General features: G+C 37.2%; 2 protein-coding genes and 1 pseudogene across 2 annotated transcripts; 1 reads left to right on the top strand and 2 right to left on the bottom strand.

The window, feature by feature from the left end:
• Nucleotides 1-6,289, bottom strand: mettl17 (methyltransferase like 17). The gene is made up of 14 exons (XM_054626952.1): nucleotides 6,100-6,289; nucleotides 4,425-4,566; nucleotides 4,186-4,335; nucleotides 3,991-4,078; nucleotides 3,511-3,592; nucleotides 2,843-2,916; nucleotides 2,661-2,755; nucleotides 2,485-2,555; nucleotides 1,977-2,084; nucleotides 1,726-1,794; nucleotides 1,568-1,618; nucleotides 1,388-1,480; nucleotides 929-1,125; nucleotides 1-269 (listed from the first exon to the last, which is right to left on the bottom strand). The coding sequence occupies exons 1-14, from the start codon at nucleotides 6,166-6,168 to the stop codon at nucleotides 176-178; spliced, it is 1,383 nt and encodes a 460-aa protein (XP_054482927.1). The 5' UTR covers nucleotides 6,169-6,289; the 3' UTR covers nucleotides 1-175.
• A 315-nt stretch (nucleotides 6,290-6,604) lies between these two features.
• Nucleotides 6,605-17,586, top strand: parp2 (poly (ADP-ribose) polymerase 2). Its single transcript, XM_054596138.1, has 17 exons — nucleotides 6,605-6,791; nucleotides 8,888-9,097; nucleotides 9,574-9,735; nucleotides 9,900-9,970; nucleotides 10,474-10,524; nucleotides 10,862-10,958; nucleotides 11,082-11,157; nucleotides 11,247-11,349; nucleotides 11,729-11,882; nucleotides 12,132-12,270; nucleotides 12,374-12,437; nucleotides 12,559-12,693; nucleotides 13,399-13,526; nucleotides 13,648-13,747; nucleotides 14,105-14,203; nucleotides 14,521-14,645; nucleotides 16,252-17,586. The coding sequence occupies exons 1-17, from the start codon at nucleotides 6,719-6,721 to the stop codon at nucleotides 16,409-16,411; spliced, it is 1,947 nt and encodes a 648-aa protein (XP_054452113.1). The 5' UTR covers nucleotides 6,605-6,718; the 3' UTR covers nucleotides 16,412-17,586.
• Nucleotides 17,587-17,813: 227 nt separating this feature from the next.
• On the bottom strand, nucleotides 17,814-21,761 carry LOC129088882 (protein lifeguard 1-like; annotated as a pseudogene).
• Between the last annotated feature and the right edge of the window lie 2,224 nt (nucleotides 21,762-23,985).

The following is a 23,985-nucleotide window of genomic DNA, read 5'->3' as shown; positions in this document are numbered from 1 at the left end:
ACTTTTTATTGGAGTAATCAGAGGTAGACAAATTAGTGAGTATTTTAACAAATCCAGTGAGGAAACGCAGATGTTCTGTTCATCAAAAACAACGATGAGTCCTCTGTATGCAGCCTCATCTCAGATTTAGGATGTTTCAAAAGTCTACAGAAAATGTCTCTTTGTCGCTGAATCATCACTCTGAATCACTCTGGACGTCGTCATCTGCTCTCTGAATGATCGGCAGTTGATCTCCCCAGTCGCTGCTCCGGGCACAGCGGTACACATCTCTGGTTAAAGAAAATGAAACCCATTTCAGTCAAATTACACGGTGCTGTGGTCAGAGACACATTGGAGAATGAGCTCAATCAGTGTCCAATAAAAGCAGCTCACCAATAACATCACTACAGGGACTGGGTATCAATATTCTGGAAATGTGTCTGTGACAATGTATTATTAAATGTCTGGTAGATTTGTGGTACTTATTCTTTAAACATAGTTCCTGATTCAAATTTAAAAAATACACATTTTGTATCATTTTATTTAGGAAAAGTTTGGCTTACTTTGTTAAATTCAAATATATTTTTATATCAGTGTAAACTCATTTACTGGCTCAACTAAATCAAACCCAAATTCAACCAATACACAGTCCTAATGGCCACTAACATAAGAATATACATTTTTGTTTCTTTTAACACAGTTTTTCTATTTATGTACATTAATCCTATAAAACCACTTATAATAAAAATAGTGCACGTGCATCATAGACGGGGTATGAAACACCTGTCATATGCTGCTGCACCATATATTTCTCATTCAGTCCCTTAGAGCTCTTGAACCACATTTTCCTGGACAAATCAAACCAAAGCTTCAACCACCAATCAAAACTGTGTAAACTGATGCTGCCGCTGAGTTTGACAGTATGTGTGTGATGCCGCAGAACCTTTACCTGCTGTGTTTTCGTGCCGTCACCACCACGTGTTGTAGTTGTCCATCAGGGCAGCACATCCGACAGTGGACGTGTCTTGTTCTGCGCTGCACCGGTGCGATCAGCCGGGCCCAGTCCAGACCTTCTGTTTCTGCCTCTGCTGGTTGTGTCCGAGTCATGATCAGGTAGCTGAACTTCTCCGTGTGCCGGTCGTTGTGCTGAAAATAAATTATGTAATAAATAAGTGGAATCTATCTATGATATCCGACTTGTTTTTTGCATTTTATTTAATTTCTCTACACTTTTGCTTCCTTCCGTTAGTAAGTGGTCGGACAGAATTGTGATTTATCCTGTAATTGCTTCCTGTAATTGGTATGTTTTACACAGGAAAGTCAGCATGAGCAGTGATGATACTGTGGCTTTACACCAGGGTTTTTCAAAGTCTGACACTGGAACAAAATCATGATGACGGCTTCTTACCCCGGGGAGAGGAAGAGGGTGGTACATCTGTTGGAAGTTGCAGGGTGTGGTTGGCTCATTTGACAGTTTAGGACATGACTGTTCATGAGCACACTGAAGAAAGACAAAAGGAAAGAGGAAGACTTTGAAACAGCTGGTTGACAGTATGATATTTTAAAACCAGCAGGGATTCAAACGTACCGGAGCGAACACGGACGCTGGTCTGGTGTCATGGACAGTCTTATCTTGTTTCTGGAAAAACAGAACTGCACGTCATCAGTCTGCTTCCATAAACTGTCAAAGAATTTACACAACAGCACCTAACACAAAGTGTCATCTTATCTGCTGTATTTGATCACCTTTAATAAAGTGTCTCTGGCCTCCATAAGCATCTGATGGCCTTCTTTAGTCCCATTTTCCACCAGAACCTACAGAAATAAAATGTCAAAAACAAACAAAATCAAAAGTCTTGAAAAAGAGAGGACTTCTACGTACCGGAAAAATGTCTCAGATCTAGTATAGTGTCACTAAAGGTGCACGGACAACAACATAATAAAAAAAGAAAGTGCACATCATCATTCAGTGATGTTTTGTCTTTATTTCAACCAACCAGATACGAGCTTGTCTTTCTCCACAGAGTCAACACCGCCTCTTCTCGGTCCTTCACATTTAGAAGCTCCGACAGGGTGAAGGCTGCTGTCACGAGGTCAAACTGCACCTGGAAGGAGAAACAGAGGACTGTCAGGGCTCCTCCTCCTTGAGATTTAAGTGAAGTCGCTCCATTGATAGAAAAATGTTCCAAGAACAAATAAATGTAAAAGAGAGAATCCCAACGATGCTCGTTATTACCTTATTATATCTTCAGTGCAATGGGCTTACTGTGGGGCTTAAATGCATTTAGGTATAACTGATTGTAGTCAAACTATTCATGCACTTTAATGTGATCGTTAAGAAAAAACTAAATCTTTACTAATGCAAGAAACCTTTCTTTTTTGTTGCATATAAAGCAAGAATCTGATTTGTTTGGAATTTCAAAATTGAAGGCTAGAATAAATATATGTTTTGAGTATATGAAATGTTTTTCTTTGTTGCTGAAATAAAAAAGCAGAGGGTTTTACCTTAGGCGAGACAGGGAGGAACTGTCTGAAATAGACTTGTTTGATGTGAGGTTCAGCTCTTTCGTCATCACCTGCTCAACATGAAAAAACAAACACTTAGATCCTCGGATCACGTTTTTGAGAAGATTTTTTTTTTTTTTTTTTTTTACAAATCAAATACAAAGTTGAGTGTTCACCTTTGAGAAGTCGTTCTGCCAGAACGTTCATGGGTCCAGAGCTGTCCACACACACCATCTCCTTCAAAGTGTCGCCCCAGCACGAGTGTGACGCCCTGTGGGAGAAACAGAGAGGCTCACTTCATAGTCTCATAATTGAAATGAGAATGCTTTTAATGTTGAATCAGTTTTTTTACACTAACCAGGCAACTGTTCCCAACCCCGATCCAAAATCCAGGAGAGACTGAGGGGCAAAGGAGGGATCCCTCTTCTTGATCTGAAACGATAGAACAGATATTTAGGACAGAGAAGGCAGAAGTCTGACCCCGAAAGCATTGAGGGTCATAATCCTCAAGATGACTTTAGATAATTCTTCAGTATCTTGAAATACAAGAAATAATTGTCTTAATATCAGTAACGAACTGTGGAAGTTTCATGTTTTAGTTTTTTACCTTATTCACCTGTAGTGTTTTTCAAATTAACGTTTCATATCTTTAAAGGCCGTTTTTTCTTTTTTTTTTTTTTTATGGTTGTTGACAGTATTCTTTGATTTATGAGAGATATCCAAAATTCCTCCTATAAAAGCCTTTGACTCTAATATGTCAACAAAATTAAACAAGAATTTTAAACCTGACTTTATTCAATGTTCAGAATACTGGTCTGGATTATATATTTAATGAGATAATGCCTTAGATACATATTTATACATATATAAGCAAATGTCAAATCCCAAAAATAATTGTGTGAATAAGTAATGCCCTGAGGACGTTTCACAGTGACACCTACTGATTGACTTGGGTGTCTCAATTTAAGTAAATCTGTGGTGTTGTCACGTCAGTTAGCCTGTGATCTCCACCACTTTGTTCATTACCTCATTTATAGCTCTCCTCACTGCTGCATAGCCCCCAGCCAGCCGAGCCGCCATGTAAACCACACATAACTCTTCATCATACCTGAAACACAGAGAGTGAGACTGTAGAGAAACTCATCCACACCTCAAAATCAAACAGGACAAATCACAAGTTACTTTACAAGCTCCAAAATGTGACAGAAGACAGAGCTCCACTTCTGGCTTTGTTCAGAGCCTGATATTCTAACAAAAGACTTTAGACATTTTAAATAAGTGTACAAGCTTTTTAGAGTGTCAATATGAACTGGAAATGAGCTACGTCTGTTAAATCTTTAAAATGTTCAATATGGTTCAAATCAGACTTATTTGGTCTTGAGTTTCGTAAAGGATGCTTTTTCTCCATTAGGCAGCAGTTAAATTAATTGAGATTATTGCTTAATACACATATCATTTAAATCTATATTTCTGTCAAAGAACTTGTAGATGAAAGCAAGTGTTTACTTCATGGGAGTCCAGTGATATGTAGTTTTTCTGAGCTCTGAAAACACTTTTTTCCTGATGCGGTCTTCCAGCAATTGTTCATCCATATCTGCAAAATAAATAAAGCCCATTTGTTTCCAGTTGCTGCATCATATAATGTATTTGCAGTTATTATACTATTATATTACCATTTTTATGTATTTATGTGTCACCCACCTCCTCTCTTCTCCATCGCTCTCTCCCAAAGTTCTTTCTCCATACTCACAGCTTTCTGCCGCAGCGTCAAATTCTCGACGGCTCTTTTTCTGCTCCACAGGAAGTTTGTGAGGCTACGAGCGCGGTCGGCCAGCTGATTCACCTGAGCTCCTACAGGTGGAGAGGTTGAAGAGTCGCACAGTGAAACTACAGAAACATTTGGTATGTCAACTGAAAGGTGAATTCATGATTTAACCTACTGTGAATAATCGACCGTGCAGCTGTCTGGAGTTCGTCAGGTAGGCGCAGAGTTTTCAGGTTGGTCACACCTGGATGCTTCCTGTGTGGTTCTCCTTTTAGGAAATCCACCTGGGGCTGTGGGTGTGCCGCTGCACTCATTCCCTGAGAATGAGAAATAGATACAAAAGTTTCTTTACCACCACTTTAAGCTCTAGTGAGTTAACGGTAACTTCCCTGCTTCTGGTCCAAGATTTAAAAAAAACATTATAATAGACTGACAGAAAATACCATAAAACAGTTTAGAGCCAATATTTTGTTATTTAATTAAAAATATGTAGTCCATCTACGCATGTTTGATTTCTGACTCACAATCTGTACTTCTAATAAAAAGATTCATGGCTATTTAATCCAAACACAGTTTTAAAATTGTCATTATATATACATATAATACACATTCTGCATTACATTATTTTATTTGTATTAACCATCCCTACAACAACTACTGTATGAGAGGCAGAGTGAAATCAACAACCCAACTGAAAGCACCAGGAAAGCCTTAAAAGGAATTATGTTGTAGTGTTTCGGAAGCTTGTTGGTTCTGTTAGTTAAGTGACTGGATTCAGCACATCTTTTTTTTGCTGTGAGATTTACTGTACGTAAAGCTTTTTTGCATATAACATACATACAGTAGCAGTCAAAAGTTTGGACACACCTTCTCATTCAACTACTTTGAAGAATCTAAAATATAAAACATATTCTGGTTTGTTGAGCATTTGTTTGTTTACCACATAATTCCATATGTGTTCCTTCATAGTTTGGATGTCTTCAATATTAATCTACAATGTAGAAAAAAATAAAAATTAAAATAAAGAAAAACCATTGAATGAGAAGGTGTGTCCAAACTTTTGACTGGTACTGTATATTTATATATATTCTACTTTACAACAACGACAGTGGTAAACAAAATGTTTTACTTAAGCAAAAGAAGCGATATCACAGTTTAAAAAGTGCAACTAAAAGTCCTGCATTCCAGATTTGAAAATAATATCAGAAGTATTTGCTACAAATCTTAGTCAAAGTAGCCTATCAAAAGTAATAAATAATCATAATGCAGAGTGGCTATTGTCAGTGTTATACCATTGGATCATTGTTAATCGTGTATTTATACAGTACCAGTCAAAAGTTTGGACACACCTTCTCATTCAACTACTTTGAAGAATCTAAAATATAAAACATATTCTGGTTTGTTGAGCATTTGTTTGTTTACCACATAATTCCATATGTGTTCCTTCATAGTTTGGATGTCTTCATTATTACTCTACAATGTAGAAAAAAATAAAATAAAGAAAGAAAGAAAAACCATTGAATGAGAAGGTGTGTCCAAACTTTTGACTGGTACTGTAACTATGCAGACTCTCTATCAGTATTGTACTATAATTGTAAAAAATACCATATCAAGAAAAAAAGAATGCAAAATACATGAAACATGAAACAAAGAAGGGAAAAAGCAACTGTATTAAAACAGGAGACTGAAGGAATGTGGTTAATACATTGTTATGAATATCATCATCACTGGTATATAAGCTAAGATAGCTTAACTCACTATATTTATTTATCTCAGTCCTGTTTAAATCAGCTTATGTGTCTGACCTCCATAGTAAAGATGCATTCAATGACCTCAATAACTGCACTCACCCTGCTCATTATCTTCACGACCACCGCCCTCTGGCAGAGGAAACAAGCCCCATATCTCAGTGAAACCATATCTTCGGCGCCTTAACTGTGACCTTTTACGTTTAAATGGCTTTAATTTTAACTTTCATTCACATTTTGACCAGCACGGACTGTCACGTTAGAATCTCCTCACGAATCCTTCAACAAAATAACTCCGACTGTCGTTAAGGCGGAACCTTTGTTCCCGGAGTTCTGTTCCACCTGGCAAAGACATAGTTATAACTTACAGGAGCGCTCACTCTGCCCTTTTTTTGTTCTTACCTACTTCTTGATAAAAAAAATAAAAATAATTTTAGCATTGCGTAAAAACAATTAAATTTAACGATAATTCTGGACTAATCTTGTTATTTTGTCCCAAGTTTGTGCATATAAAAAACGTAATGTTTTTTTGGGTGGCGAGGGCGCATGCGTAAAAACCCCCCAAAAAACACGGAGTGAGTCATCTTCATGCTGAAACGATCTTTTGCAGCACCTGCAAGGAAACAGAGGCGAGGAAAGTTTACTTCCGCCCCCTTTGTTATTGTCTTATTCTACATTCCTACTGCTAGTCATTTATTTTTTTTCCTCTTCATAAACAACCATGAGGCGCACAAGAAGTTCGAGAAGTAAAAGTCAGAGTGCACAAGAAACCGAAGAGGTCTTGTCAAAAACAGGTTGGTGCTTGTTAGCTCCTGGAGGCTAACGTTAGCCTCTGTGATGACGTCATCCGAGAACATGTCGGGACACGTGGTGTTATGTTTTTATGCTCCTTTTGTTTTGAGTCTGTAGATTTTTGGTGATTTGCATCTGATTCACAAATGTGCATCTCAGTCCAGGCTTCTTACACATAGGATGAATAAGTTTTTAATAAAATGATTACTTTAACAGTAAAACAGTGCAATAATATAATGTATACAATGCCTATGAAAAGTATTCATGTTTAAGAGATAAGATAAGATAAGATAAGATAATCCTTTATTAGTCCCGCAGCGGGGAAATGTGCAGGCTTACAGCAGCATAGAGTAAAGTGCACACAAGAGACATAGTAGAAGAAAGATAAAAATAAAAATGAAATAAAAAACAAGTATTATAAATAAGCAATGAAAAACAACAATAACTGAAATATTATATTTACAGACAGAAAAAACTATTATAGCTATATTGCACAGTGTATTGTAGTGTATTGCACAGTGTATTAGTGTATTAGTGTCATGTGGTCTGCTGGGAGCAGAGCTGGTTGTGCAGCCTGACAGCAGCAGGAATGAAGGACCTGCGGTACCTCTCCTTCACACACCGGGGGTGAAGCAGCCGGTGGCTGAAGGAGCTGCACAGAGCTGTCAGGGTGTCCTGCATGGGGTGGGAGGTGTTGTTCATCAGGGATGACAGCTTGGCCATCATCCTCCTGTCTCCCACCACCTCCACCGTATCCAGTGGACACCCCAGCACACTGCTGGCCTTCCTGACAAGCTTGTTGAGTCTCTTCTTGTCAGCTGCTGAGATGCTGCTGCTCCAGCAGACCACTGCATAAAAAATGGCTGATGCCACCACAGAGTTGAAAAAGGTCTTCAGGAGTGCTCCCTGCACTCCAAAGGACCTCAGTCTCCTCAGCAGATACAGTCTGCTCTGACCCTTTTTGTATAGTGCATTTGTATGATTAGTCCAGTCCAGTTTATTGTTCAAGTGAACACCCAGGTACTTATAAGATTTCACAATCTCAATGTCCTGTCCCTGGATGTTCACTGGTTCCGGAGGACAGTGTTTACCCCGGCGGAAGTCCACCACCAGCTCTTTGGTTTTACCAGAGTTGATCTGGAGGCGGTTCCTCTGGCACCATCCTATGAAGTCCTGGTTCAGTTCTCTGTATTCCCTCTCATCACCGGCGGAGATGAGGCCGACGATTGCAGAGTCACCCTTTTGTTGCTTTTATACATGAAATCATGGTCAATATAATTTGGCTTTTTTGACAAGAATTTCCCCCAAAAAACCTCTTTAATATCAAAGTGAAAACAGATGTTTTTTGATTGCATCCAAAGGTGCATCTACTAAATACTGACCTGAAGGGGGTGAATATTTATGCAATCATTTACTTTACCTTATATATTTTTAATTAATTGACATCAGTTTGTAAAAATCTGTTTTCACTTTGACATGAAAGAAGCTTTTTTTTGCAAATTCTTGTCAAAAAAGCTAAATTATATTGACCGTGATTTCATGTATAAAAGCAACAAAAGGTTGAAACATCCAAGGGGGGTGAATACTTTTTATAGGCATTGTAATTAAAAAATAGAAACACGAAATAGAATATGGTAAACAAATAAAGGAAAAAGAGTACTTAAAAAAGAAGTATATAATTTAAGTGTCAAGTGTATATTAATAAAGAAAAGAAAAGATGTGCAGGGTATAATGATAATAATAGTGATATAATGGTAATAATAGTTGTTTAACTAAACTTAATCAGACAAATATCAGTCAATACTTTGAGGAGATGATATTAGTATTGGTTTGGCAATATATTCGTAGTGAGTATTTCAATGAAAAGAAATTCCATGTCAGTCCCCACATTTCAAATTGACGCGTTTATCTATTAATCTTAATAAAAAAACGCTCCCATATCTTTGATAGGACTGCATTTAATGCACTATTTATTAATTTAAAAGCAATTTATTAAATAAACGTTTTCCTTTTATAATGAAAAGAGAAGTCAAAAGTTTCCTGAACTTGAAGTGCTGCCTTACGGTTTTAATACAACCTAACTCTGTGTGTGTTGCAGTGTGGCAGTGGAAAGGAGATAAAGGACAGTGGGAGCCGTACTCGCCTGCAGACTGCGCCTTGTTGGACTCAGCCGTCTCTTCAGGAAACTCTTCTGTCTCTCTGTCTCTGGGCTCCGGGACGAGCTACGAAGTCGACCTGAAGAAGATGGTGCAGATTAATCCAGTCACCAAGTTCAAGAGGAAGATCCGCTCTCAGGAAGTAAAACCAGGTATGTGTGAGTTATGCCATATCTGTTTGTAATTTACTGCCGGAGCATTGTTTTATTGTAAACAAGTCTTCTTCTTTTCTCATTGTTGTCATTTTATTTCTGTCATCCTCTGTTTTTTTCTAACAATGTGTTTTATTTTGCATTTAATCAGTAACTTTGTCATGTTGACTTTTCAGTGTCTTATAGTTAACTAACACAAATTTAATAAATAACCATTGACCTATTTCACATTTTATTAACTGCTTTTTTATGACATTGTCACTACTTAATAATAAGGAAAAATCGTATAATCGCGGAATATGATGTAGTAGACGTATTCTATGAACTTACATTTTTTTATATATATTTACACTTCATATATATATATATATATATATATATATATATATATATATATATAATATATATATATAAAATACTCTGAATTATTATTAAGGTATTATTATTTATTTTTTCTGTTGCTGTCTTTTGTTCAGAAAGTTTGAATGAGGCAGGTGAGTTGGGTGTTCAAATTGGGATGCCAGCTCAAGTTAAAGAGGAAGAGGAGGAGACGGAAAAGCAACCTGCAGCCAAGAGGAAGAGAGCGCAGAGCAAGAGTCAGACAAAAACTGAAAAAATACCCACAGAAGAAATAAAAGGTGAAGGTGAAGTGGATTTTATGGTTGTCGAGTAACTGGTGACCCTCAAAATGAAGTTACTATGGCAACACCATCAAGGGGTTTCTATGTTTTTTTTGGTTTATACATGGTTTTACCTGTACTTTAATTAAATGGTATATGTCTGATCTTTTGATGTTGAACAGAGGTGGTGAGGACGGTGGTCATGAAGGGAAAAGCTCCAGTGGACCCGGAATGTAAAGCCAAACTGGGAAAGGTAGAGTATCTACTGTCCACAGGAGAAACAAACTCATGATTCACATCGGTGAACGCTTACGTTGTGACACCTTTAAAGGCTGCTCCAGTTACAGTTCCTCTTGTGAGCATGACACAGTTTCTGGTTTATTATACTGTTAAATGTTTGGACTTCAATCAATACATTTACTGCTTGTCTTCATCACATATTTAAGCTATTGACTGGACAAACCAAGCAGTTTCAGGGCGTCACTAAATAAATATGAGAATAATCGTCAAATTATTTTTGGTTGCTTGTTTATCTTTAGTGCTTTTAGAGCATATTTCACTTTGTCTTGTAATGTTCTTGTTTTTTTCATTTTTGAAAATGCAATTTGTGAATTTTTTATTTTATTTTTTGTCTTAAGAAACTATAAAAACACATGCAATGTAAAGAAAGTGAAGTTTTAAATTTTCCACTAACTAGATGCTGATCAAATGCAATTACCCTCATTTATATGATTAACTGGTCAATTTCTCTTTCAGGCTCATGTTTACAGTGAAGGAAACGATGTTTACGACGTGATGCTAAATCAGGTAAAATATGTTATTGCCCAACTTAAAATTGGAAGTACTTTTTGTTCAAAAAATCTAAGTCTTTATTTCTCTAAAATGCACCAAAACAATACTTATGAATAGTTTACAAGACATTCTAATCCTGATTTTCCACTATGGTTTCAGGCACTGATGATTTAAGAACAAAATGTATTTGCAATGTGTGATTCTTTATAGCTGTTTCTGTTTCTTAAATGATATCTGACAAAGAAAAATGCTGTTAAATTATATGTTTTGCATTTTCATTTCACATTTTGATTTGTGGGAAAGTGAACAGGATTTTTAGGCTTCCATCAAACTCCTTCTCTCTTTTTTTCAGACAAATCTTCAGTTTAACAACAACAAATACTACCTGATCCAGCTGTTGGAAGACGACAGCTCCAAGGTGTACAGTGTTTGGTTGAGATGGGGCAGAGGTGAGCTTATGTGCCGATTATTCTTAATGTATAAATGTTTGCATCCAAGGAGGACGTAAACACAAGCCTGAAGTTTGGAACTTACTAATATATATTTTGGTTGTTTCTTTATTATTTTTTCAGTGGGGAAAGTGGGTCAGAACAGTCTGACAGCCTGTGGTGGAGACCTGCTGAAAGCCAAAGATTTCTTCAAGAAAAAGTGAGATTGTGCTTTTAAAAAAATATTTTCGGATGTCTGACATTGATGTGAGTTTGGTAAAATTCTGAAACTTGTTTGTTTTGACACAGATTTTTAGACAAGACAAAGAACGACTGGGAATACCGAGCGTGTTTTGAGAAAGAAGCTGGAAAATATGACATGGTGTTCATGGACTACAGCACGGACAAAAAGGCAAAGAACAAACACCTTTTTTATCTATTCAATATTACATTACATTACATTACAGTCATTTAGCAGACGCTTTTATCCAAGGCGACTTACAATCAGTAGTATATTACATATCATTCACCCATTCACACACTGATGACAGGCTACCATGCAAGGTGCCACCATCAGACTCTAACTAACATTCATGCAACATCCAGTCCACACCGATAGCAAGCCTTCGGGAGCAACTTGGGGTTAAGTGTCTTGCCCAAGGACACATCGACTGCCGAACCCGGGTATCGAACCACCGATCCTCTGATTGGAGAACTACCTTGCTCTCCACCACGCCACAGCCGGCAATATCTTCGACCATTATGTATATTGATGTATTTCACTGTTCCAGGAGGAGATCCAGACCACTGTGGATGCTGCACCCAAAAAGAGGACCTCCAAGCTGGATGTGAAGATCCAGTCGCTCCTGGAGCTAATCTGTGACGTCAAAGCCATGGAGGAGTGTGTGCTGGAGATGAAGTTTGACATCCGGAAAGCTCCCCTCGGTCAGTCCCTTTCTACCAAAAATACTCCCAGAATTTAACTTAATTGTATAGAACACATATACCATTTTAGGATATTCAAGTTGCTCATATTGGATCTAAAGATACAATGAAAAAATACATAATTCTAACTCCATGTGTGTGTGTTACCTGACTTTTTAAATAGATTCCTCAGGTGACAAGCAGGTATTTTCAAACCTTTCATTTTTGTGTTTCATATTTAAAATGGAGTATTTTTCCTCCCACCTGCAGGCAAGCTGACCTCAGAGCAGATCCGTGCAGGCTACCTGGCACTGAAGAAAATCGAGGATTGTCTGAAGAAGAAGGGCAACAATCGTGAGCTGCTGGAAGCATGCAACCAGTTCTACACGCGCATCCCTCATGACTTTGGGTAGGAAAATGTGGCTGAGCAGTGAGAGGGATACACTGGTGCTTCTGAAAATGATTTCACATTGATCTCTGTCTTGATTTAACCAAAAGATGTAATTCTCCAGGTTGAAAACGCCGCCAATTATTCGCACAGAAGATGAGCTTAAGGAAAAAATTTCACTTTTGGAGGTAAAGGGGAGGGATTTCACAAGAATCAACTTGGTCTAAAATGATTCTGTTTACGTCTTCACTTAAAACTGTCCATACTGTATTATTGATATATATTTTTTGGTCTTATTTCTTTTTTCAGGCCCTGAGTGACATTCAGATAGCAGTGAAAATGGTTCAGTCCAGTGAAAACAGTGACGAACATCCTCTGGACAGACAGTACTGCTCCCTCCATTGTCAAATGCAGCCGCTGGACTCCGGCAGCAACGAGTACACGGTCAGTGTTTCACTACTTATAACTGTTACAATGATACAGGTCATTGGTTTATCAGCCGGGACTAATACACTGCTGTTGTGTTATTGGATGCAAGATTCATGTGGTGCTTTTATTATTCAACCAAATCACTGAAATGGTGTCATAACAGTCAAATCAGAAAAGCCAGGAATGATGGGTTCAAGTCAGTCAGGATTTTTAAAGCACTCCCTTGGCCCATTAGTATTACCAAACAAAGTTAATAGGCTTGGTCAGTAAAAATATACCAAAAACATCAAATCATCCATTCATGTTAAATTGTTCCATATAAACATAATGTCAAAAACGGAGTAAGAACACTTTTCAAAAAATCATTGTATAAATACATAATAATTAAAACAAAAAAATTAAATAAAGTAAAAAATATATTATAATAATAGTTTGGGAAAAGCTGAATAAATAATATAATTTAAATATATATATAAAATAATACCTACGTGGCTAATTGTAGGTGATGTTGCATATTAAGATATATTTATCAGCTACGAGGGAGTTGAATGTTGGCTAATTATATTTATAAACGTCCTTTAAATAAATAAATCACCTTTAATTCACAGAAACACATTCAGAAAAAATGGGTGGATCAAAAAAGTTAACTGAATGAAACTTGAACATCATTTGAGTATCCAGTGTTTATTCTTTCTAAACTTTCCTCTTTCCTCTCTAAAGGTGATAGAAAAGTATCTACAGTCCACTCACGCCTCCACCCATTGTGACTACTCCATGACTGTCCTTGACATCTTCTCAGTGGACAGAGAAGGGGAGAGGAACAGCTTTCTTTCAAATATGCCCAACAGGTAAATACCGTCCCTGGTTCCTGTTGCTCAGATGTCATACCGAGTGAGCAGTGCTGCTTTAAAATCACTGTTACAAAGTTCCTTTCATATAGACCGCTATGTGTGTCTGTCTGTCTACCAGGACTCTGTTGTGGCACGGTTCCCGCCTGTCTAACTGGGTCGGCATCCTCAGCCAGGGGCTCCGAGTGGCCCCACCTGAAGCTCCCGTCACTGGTTACATGGTACAGTAGGATGGATGCACAGAAGAAATACATGCAAATGCTGTTTTTCACTTGGTTCTGTCTTTGTGTCTGTCTCAAGCTTCAGTACTCTGCTTTAAATAACAAAAAAACAAGCAAAGTGACAAATCAATTAATGAGTATCAATACGTAACATAAAATCCATTTTGGCATTAATTAAAACAATTGGCAGACATGTATATAAGGGATTATAAATTATGTAATATTTAGAATAGAAGCCTCTATATTTTTTATCAGAGCATTTTGGACTTAAATTATCTATTTACTTCAATATTTTCAATAAAGCACCATATTTCTTTATTCCAGCGATAATGATTTTCCTCATTCTCTTTCATGTAGTTTGGAAAAGGTATCTACTTTGCTGACATGTCATCAAAGAGTGCCAACTACTGCTTTGCCAATCAGAACAGCCACGTAGGACTTCTGCTACTCTCTGAGGTGAGTTGATTCATGTTGTTGTATGCATATCTCATTTCATATTTAGATCAGATACAGGCTGAAAGATTTGAATGAAGGGAAAAGGTATAATGTCTTCAAACTGGAATTTAGCTCCCCCAAAATGTATTTGACTTAAAAAGATACCCCCCAAAAAATTGGGCCAGTAGTTGGTGCGTACAGGCTGTTAATTTGAGTCCTAATAAACCCGCCAATTCAAGTCAGCAACACAGTTTATTGTTTAAATAAACATGATTTGTCACATGACGTTATGCAGCCATGTTTCATTGTCCGTGCTGTGTGTCTGTGTGTGGTTGCAGGTCGCTCTGGGAGACTGTAACGAGCTGCTGGATGCCGACTACGAGGCCAACAACCTTCCTGCGGGGAAACACAGCACCAAGGGCCTCGGACAGACCGGACCGGACCCCAAGAACTCTGTCAATCTGTGAGTACCTCTCATTACACGGATACATTTCACAGAGGCCAAACATTGATTAAAGTGTGCTCTCGGCACACTTTAAGAAAAGAAGAAAAAAATGCTGGTTTATGAGCACGGAGATAGATAATTATAGTATAATAAATAATCATTTTTAATTACATAATGCACAAGAATAAAAGTATGATAAAAAATAGTTTCTAATATTACAAGAAGTAGCCCATAATGAATGTTCATTGACTTTAAAACCCTTTCTCAAACACTTTAGTTTCTTTACCTGCGACCGATCCTGCTAACTGTAAAATAATTTAATTTATTATATGTTCATGTTAGTAAATGGTAAAACAAGTTGGGTAACTTAAGGATGTTTTCCTATTAACTTAAAAAACATATAACACACACTTTGAAGTATTATTCCATAGTTCTGTTGCTGTTCTGTGCAACCATTATTGTTCATCATTTACAATAATACATTAAACTCAGAGTCTCCAGTACCCTCACAGTGTTTGGCTAGACTATATAAGATGATTATTTATCTCTGCAGACCTTTTTACCTCGGGTCATGTCCCCCATTTGTTTAGGGTAATTTTAAAGCACTTCATATAAATGTCAGATGGTTCAATATGGAGTAAAACCACTAAAATAAAAGTCAAAATACTAAAAGAACTCTGTAGTGACTCAAACACCATTAGTTCTGCCTTCTCTCCCGCTCTGCTGCCTCGTCTCTCCGTAGGTTTCATAGTCTGAAAAAACACTTCTTATTGCAAAACAGTCGTCTGAGCATGAATCATACTGCTCATTTTAATTTAATGCCATCCTTCAAATCCAAATCTAATCAAACCTCAACAGAGAATACTGGTTGGTTTTTTTCATGTTTTAGCTGGAGATGTAATGATTAGAAACAATATGAAATTGGGATATATCTATGTGCATAATGAGAGACCTTACCTTACCTAAATGGGAGCTTTTTCTTCCGTTTTAAAAGCAAAAGCGATTTTTTTTTTTTATAGTTATACATTCTCCAAAACAAGAAATTTAATGACAAAGCTTGGTGCTGTGCTGGGCATTTTTTCACTGTTTTCTGACTTGTTTAAGACCAAACAATTAAAAATTGGCAGATTAATTAAAATGAAACTACTAGTTATTTGCTAGTTCTTGCCCATTATCTACAAAAGAGCTGTAAAGATTAATTGATTGATTGAAAATCAATAGGCGACAGCCATTTTTCCCCCCAAATCTTTTGGTTTTTAACTGAGGGTTACACAAAACAGAAAAATTGAGGACAACTTCTGGGATAGGCTTTTTTTTCTGACCACTTTTTGGTGAAAATAAATGGCAAATTAATCAATGATAAAAAACAATCGTTAATAAGGGCTGCTATCGATGAAAATATATTCACATGACCTCCAAACAATATCCAAAGCATCATATACATCCTTATTGCAACAACTGATTTCACTTCATCTCTGCAACTTGGTTCTTTAATGTTGTGCTAAAACTAGTAACTGAGAGAAGAAAAGAAAATGCAATTTGTACTAAATATGTCCACCGAAGAGGTCTTTAAAGAAATGCATCTCTTCATTTGTATTCCCCTCTCTCTCTCTCTCTTCCTCAGTGATGGTGTAACCGTGCCCATGGGGCCTGCAGTGAAAACAGGGATTGGTAAAAACAGCTGCTACTCCCTCCTGTACAACGAGTTCATCGTTTACAACCCCGCCCAGACTCGAATGAGGTACCTGCTGCGGATCAAGTTCAACTACTCTTCACTGTGGTGAGGCAGCTACAAAGCAGGAATGGTATATAATGTAATCATTCTTCATGTACAGTTAGATTCTGGTTCTTCTTATTGATGTAAAGCTGCAACAATTACTCAATTAATTGGCAGCTATTTTGATAATCCGTTAATTGTTATAATCATTTTGAAGCAAAAATTTTGGGTTTTACATTTTGGTCCAAAAAAAAGCCACATTTTTCACTGTTTCCTGACATTTTTTAGACAAAACGATTAGTGGATTAATCCAAAAATAATTAGCAGATAAAATAGTTGCAGCTTTACAGTGATATCAACAGTGGGGTTTGACAAATAGAACGTTTATGCAGCAAACTCAATTCATATGAGAAAAAAACTACTGTGGTTATCTCTTAAAATACAATTGTAAATCTTCGCTCTTTTTTGAATATGTCCAAGTTTTTATTTTGGTGAAAGATGAAGATGGATCCATGTGATCAGAGAAAAAGCGGCTCAAAATGTTCCATTTATTTTCTTTCATGTTGCTTTTATATCATATTCGTCCTTAAATCGATGTAAGCTGTATGGTGTTTAGTTTTCTCTGCTTTGGTGCTTTATGAAACACAAATGGCCTTATGGATCTTTTGGATTATCAGCATCTGACTTTTAATGACACAACGTAACGATGTGGAAGTTCTTCAGGCAGGTTTGACGTGAGCATTTCTACTGAATAATTACCTAAATTCTATTGAATGTGTCTTACCTATGCCGAATAACCAGAAACTGATTGCTTTCATTTGTTTCAATTATTGTTGGGACCCATTTCTGTAAAGGTGAACATGCACTGCAAAACAACAAATGCAGTAGAACCATTTTTTGTATACATTACATTTGATATTGTCTATTAAAACAGGAGTTACATTATATGCATGATAATAATAATAATAATAAAGACATTTTCATCGTGGAAATTGTAATTGCATGAATTCTATTGTGCGTTTTTCAGTTTTTACACTTTAATAACAAAACAATTAAGAAAGAATTCAGAGAAAATCTGCTCAAAATGTTGCACATCTTTTTGTTCATGCTGCTTTATATCACATTCGTCCTTAAATCAATGTAAGCTGTATTGCGTTCAGTTTGGTCTCTGCTTTGATGCTGTATGAAACACAAATGGCTTTATGGATCTTTTTAATTATGTCTTATCAATGCAGAAAAAAAAACAGAAATTGAATGCTTTAGTTTGTTTCGATAACTGTTGGTAATCATGCACTGCGAAATAAACAGATACAGTACAACGATATTTCATACAGATTTTTGTTTTTGTAGTAGTGTCGGTTAAAACAGGAGTTACAGTATATACATAATAATATAGACATTTTCATCTTGGAAACATTTTGGAGTATCAGTCCGTCTGTGTGTGTTTGTGTGTGTTTTATGTATTTTAGCTTCATCTCCTCCCCAGCAGGTAGAGGAAGATGAGCATTATGTCCAGGTAGATGTTGAGAGCAGCGTTGATGTACTCCTCTGGATCCAGACGGTAGCTCATCATCCCCATCATCAGCTGACAGTCAATCATCAGGAACTGAAGGGAGCAAGAGTTAGGACAGGGTGAGACAGTACCACCAGATAACTAGCAGTAATTAATGTTTTATAATAGAGAACATGTCACAGTAGGGAAATCAAAGGTGTAAATGATTAGAGGAATAATGGCTGAATTCCAATTAGCTTCTCTGGTTCAAGGATCTTGGTTAATTCTGGCTCACTCACATTTTCATTTCGACTTTTTATATTTGCGTTTTTTCGTCGCTGTGTCGGCCATTTTCGTAATTTTGCCTTGGATGTGTGCTTTAGATTGGGCACCTGATTGGTTCGTTAATTATGGAGGTTGGTCTCATACAGGCATATTGCAGGATTTCTGCATATACAGAAGCCACCACACACTTTTAGTGGGTCTTCATGAGGTGATTATTCAGAGAAGATTATTTTCTATACGCTGTGCCTTTTAAAGAAGCACCCACAAGTGAGTGCAGGGCCTTTAATGTGTCTGATAATGAAACTTATCGCTGCTGTACACTTTTTTTGCGCTAAAAAAACCTGCTATTCTTTGTCTGAAGGCAGAAATTGCATATGAACATCAACAGAAGTAGATGTATTTGATATGATTTTGTTCCTTCAAGTGCTGTAAAAGTCCTGATAGTACACCTGCTAATGTGTGTTAATATCATATATATATATTAATATATATATATATATATATATATATATATATACATACATTGTTCATATACAGTGAGGCTCAGAAGGTATAGCCTCTTGAAGAGGTGAGTTTTCAGGCTGAAAACTCACCTCTTCATGAAGTACTACCCTGAGCCTTCCTCGTAGCACTTATTGCAGTTGTTGTGTATTCGTATCAGTTCGCTGCACTTATTGAATTCGTATTCGTTTACTGCACTTATCCTATTCGTAGTAGTTTGTAGCACTTATTATTTTCGTATTAGTCTGTTGCAATTATTGTTTTCGTAGTAATTTGCCTCTGCACTATACTTTTGCTCTGGTTTATGCTTTAAGATGCTTGTTTAAGAAAGGAGATGCACTTATGACTTCTGGTGACGAGTAGTTCTCTTGAATACCTATGTTGAATACACTTCCTGTAAGTCGCTTTGGATAAAAGCGTCTGCTAAATGACTGTAATGTAATGTAATGTAATGAGTACAGCACAGCTCCCAGACATCCAAAGGCGACATCAGTGATGAAGGAGTAGCAGGTGCAAGAACCCAAACATGATCACGTCCACAGTCAGAATCAGCAGAACACCGTACCAAACAGTGAAATCAGAAGTCTGCAAAAACACAGGGACACGTTAGTACCCTCAGTAATTTCATTCAGACATTCTTTGTATTCTTAATTGCACACCTGATAGCACAACCTTAAGAGTAGAACACATTTAGACTGCTTATTTTAATATTCAGTCAATCTTTTCAGTATTTCCTCCTTTCTTGGATTCTTTTTTTTTGCATAGAATGTCAGAAAATGGTGTAAAGTGTCCATAGGTGACGTTAAATGTATTGTTTTGGTTGACAAGCAGTCTAAACCCAAACAGATATTAACTTTACAATGATATAAAAGATTAAACCAAAGAGTACTTTTTTTAAACCACCAATGGTCAGGATAGTTTCTGATTAACCTTCTGTCAAGAGCCTTTATTAATTAATTGACTCATCATTCATTATGCCTCTTCTGATCTCTTCATTTTTCCAGCGCTTTTAACTCATATCGTCAGATTTTCTTTCCAAGAAGTATTTGAGGGCTATAACTTCTAAACTGATACTTTAGGCAACTGTCAAAGTCGGCCGATCGTCCTGCTCAAAATAATCACACATCAGGATGTCTGTTTACAGGAATCATTTTTGAAATGCAGCTCTTTCTCTCTCAGCCTGGTTGTCTGACCTGTGCAAGGAATGCAATGATTGCGAGAGAAATGGCCAGCGTTGCTCCCATAGTGATGACGACATCAGTGGTGTCGTGGAAGGAGGCGATGGTTCCCACCATGTAAGAAAAGCTCAGGGTGACCACAACCTGTGGGCACAAACTTCATTGTGTTAAACATCACCACCAAGCTCGAACAGGAAGTCCTCATTTTAAATGCTTACCTCAACGGCTCAGTGAATCCGTCAGCATGTGAACACAACTTCAGAGGAAACTGAGATCTCATTTGATAAAAAAATGTCCTCAAAGCCCATTTAAATGTTGAGAGGTCTAATTGGTTGATCATTACTATTTTAATATCTTTACTCTATTGGAATATATTTTCTCATTTTCCCATTTTTAATTAATCTGATAATCTGGTAATACTTTTACTTCTAACTGGGTAGTAATAAAAGACATTTAGTTGAGGCTCGCCTACTTGACCACAATATTTCACATCCCTGCAGAGGATGTCACTGTTTGACCTCAGATGTTTCTTATCAGATATGCATGTTTCCTTTCAAACTACAAAGATATGTTTTTTTTTCATAATGTCAGGGTTAACTTTCCTTTTAGTTTATTATTCAAATGTTTTGATATTTATTTCTAATACAGGTATCTGTGACAGAATTTATATGTAAATATAGAATAGATATTTGGGCTTTTATGGTCCTGTATTCGTAACCCACCATCCCCAGGATGTTCCAGGGGTGATGTCGACGGAAGGACTTGCAGCAGCTGAGGGCCGTGACGCCCACAATGAAGATGATGAGGGATCCGAAGTAGGCCCACATGTCGGTCTGCACCGCCTCACCTCTGGAGAAGGTGAACACACACACCACACTGAAGGTGAACAGCAGCTGGAAAGTCATGATGCTGAACACCTGCACAGGGAAAGATGAAGAACAAGTAATTAACAAAAATATTCTGCACAGCAACTGATTTTAGAGGTGTATATAATTCACTCATTCACTAAAAAATGTTTTGCACAGCTTTAGCTCAAAATCAATCTGAACAAACACATTTTTACTATTTTGCGGTTCCTTTTAACAGGTTGCATATGCCTACAAGTAATAAAATGAGGTAAAATCATTCATTAAATGAGTTGGGTTGGTCAGACAAAAAAAGAGAGAGAGACACTTGTCATGTAAAAGTCTCCCAGCCACGATGCATTCTGTTATTATGACCTTAAAACGAAACACTGAACCACTACCTGCAAGCTTAATCAATGGTTTTTGAATTAAGGTGATTAAGGCTTTTCGTGATTTACAGTTTTTGGCTCTGATTTGTGTAAAACACTTGTTTCTACGCCTTGAAACCAAAGCAATGTTTATATGCAGCATCTTTTCAAAGGTTGCATATGTCTACAAATTATTTTCCTTCTGAGACTGATTTATTTTACGAATTCTTTAGAGGCCTGAGAAGGATAAAAATACCATTAATTTACAGAAAAAAGCAAAGATTAAGGCAAAATCTAGAAAAGAGAATCATTATTTAGGTTACAAATATATATTTTTCTCCTTCTTTATCCTGTTAATCATCTTGTGCAATACCTGAAATTTATCTTGCGAGTTCAAACATCTTGAGGAAATGGAAAATCTGGTGATAACGTGCCAATAGCGAGTCGTACAAACCTTTCTAACAAACGGTCTCCTCACTGTCCTCTCATCAAAAGAAGATGAGGCTTTCAGTGGAGTTGTGTCCGACGAGGCCTCTGGGCAGATGTCCCAGGGAGACTCGTACCCAGTTTTAGGTTTATAGATGCAAGTTGGCTTGATTTTGGGTGGAGGGCACATTTCCTGGGCTGCAGAGTAAGGTGGAGGTTGCTGTCCTTCGTAGAAGTATAATGGTGGTGGTGGTGAGGACACCTCATAACGAGGAGCGTCCAGTGTCTCTTTGGATGTGTGGGGCTCTGCTGTATCTGACATTCTGGAGGAAACTGTGGGTCCAAACACAGAGGTTCAGTCACATAAAGTCTGTTCTCTGATTAATGGGATACGTTCTATTTTGCAGCTGAAGTGGGAAGTTCGTATTTTACAAAATCATACTGTATGGATAACTCATTAACTGTGGCAGAGAATTGTGTAAATTGTGTAATTTAAAAAATTAAAACTAAAGCTGTGGTGCCACTTCTTTTATAGTAAGCAAACATGGGTGGAAATACAAGTGTTGTGTCATGTTATTTAGTTTTGATAACTTCACGTGGTCAAGAAATCTCTCAATTTTATCCCAGATAAAATTTACAAAGTTTGAGAACACTGTAGCAAGTTATAGTAACGAGACAATAGGCCTTTTTTTCTCCACAGAAGACATTTTTTAATGTCATAGTTGGAAAACACAGGTGCTTCTAAAAACATCTCTGGTACGTTCATGTGGCCCAGTAAGCTAGGACAGTGGGACTTGAATTTAAGATCCAAAATGACATAAGAAAAGACATAAGCACGAGGAAGTAGGTAAGGCAAGGTACGGGGTGTGATAAGAGGCTTAGGAGAAATTCAGGTTTCGTAAGGATCTGTTTTTGGCAATGTTAATAAACCCCTACTGGAGTAGAAAGAAAATTTACATTTTATAGATGCTGCAAGAGATTTCTGGGGGTTGGAGTTTCAGGGGAAGGTGTGCAGCAGCAGTCAAGGAGTTTTTATTGTCAAGGGTGAAAAAAAGGAGATAGAGAAGTTATAGCAGAGTGTGAAATTAATAAGAAGAAATACATTTTATTAAGTGGAGATTTTAGTTTAAATCCAGTGGTGGGAAGAAATGCATCATTGTGGATGCCAGCCGCCTTTAAAACCAAAGAAGAAGAAGCTTGTGTCATGTGTACACCTTGCTTGATGACAAATAAACTGACACAAGGTATTGGAGCAGCAGCATCTCAGCAGCAGACAAGAAGAGACTCAACAAGCTTGTCAGGAAGGCCAGCAGTGTGCTGGGGTGTCCACTGGATACGGTGGAGGTGGTGGGAGACAGGAGGGTGATGGCCAAGCTGTCATCCCTGATTAACAACACCTCTCACCCCATGCAGGACACTCTGACAGCTCTGTGCAGCTCCTTCAGCCACCGGAGTGTGAAGGAGAGGTACCGCAGGTCCTTCCTTCCTGCTGCTGTCAGGTTACACAACCAACTCTGCTCCCAGCAGACCACATGACCACATGACAATAATAACATGACAATAAAAACCTGTGCAATACATTACACATTACACTGTGCAATAATAGTTAAAAAAGTTAAAAATAGTTGAAATAGTTGTTGTTTTTTTTCTCTGTCTGTAAATATAATATTTCAGTTATTGTTGTTTTTTCTACTGTTTTATTTTATTTTTATTTTTCATTTTTTATTTTTTATTTTTTAGCTTGTCTTCTTCTACTATGTCTCTTGTGTGCACTTTACTCTATGCTGTTGTAAGCCTGCAAATTTCCCCGCTGCGGGACTAATAAAGGATTATCTTATTTTATCTTATCTTATCTTATCTTATTTCTGTACACCCTGTCAAGCCAAACTATAAAGCAGTAAAGTGTTCTATCTGGAACTACTGGACTTTGCACTTCAGTTGTGGGTGGTGATTTCCGGAACCTAAGTTTTTGAGAGAAGCCAATGTCAGCCAAACTCTTTCTTTTATTAACATTTAATGTTGGGGAACGAGGAGAACTCTTTTGTGGCAGAGATATCAGTGATGTTATGTAGACCGACCTCGTTTAACCCTAAATATATTTGGATGAACTGATTATTGAGTTCATGTTGAGAGCTGTACGGTTCCACAGTGAAAACAGACATTTTTCTTTTTCTCCCTCTGACTAATAACTCAAATTAATACATATACAATTAGTTTGAGATCAATTTTAAAAGTAAACGGCTAAATATCTTTGTTGCGATCTGAGTGAACACACCCTCAGCAGGATTATTAATTGTTAATGTTTGTCGTCTTGTTAGAAGAACCAATAAATACCACAAATCAATAAAACGCAGAGTGAACAGCAGGATATTTGTGTTGACTTTACACACAGAACAAGTTAAGAATACATAATAGAGAGTAAAGTGAATGTTCTTGCCTTTTCTGATGGACATTAATTGTCTGATTCCACGCAGTGCTGTGTGAGGACGAGACGACGCAAAAGGAAACCTTGCAGGTTGATTGGTGTCATTTATTTTCACAGTCTG

Source organism: Anoplopoma fimbria, chromosome 3 (assembly GCF_027596085.1).
Source record: "Anoplopoma fimbria isolate UVic2021 breed Golden Eagle Sablefish chromosome 3, Afim_UVic_2022, whole genome shotgun sequence".
NCBI lineage: Eukaryota > Metazoa > Chordata > Actinopteri > Perciformes > Anoplopomatidae > Anoplopoma > Anoplopoma fimbria.
This window is presented reverse-complemented; position numbering and strand designations above follow the sequence as displayed.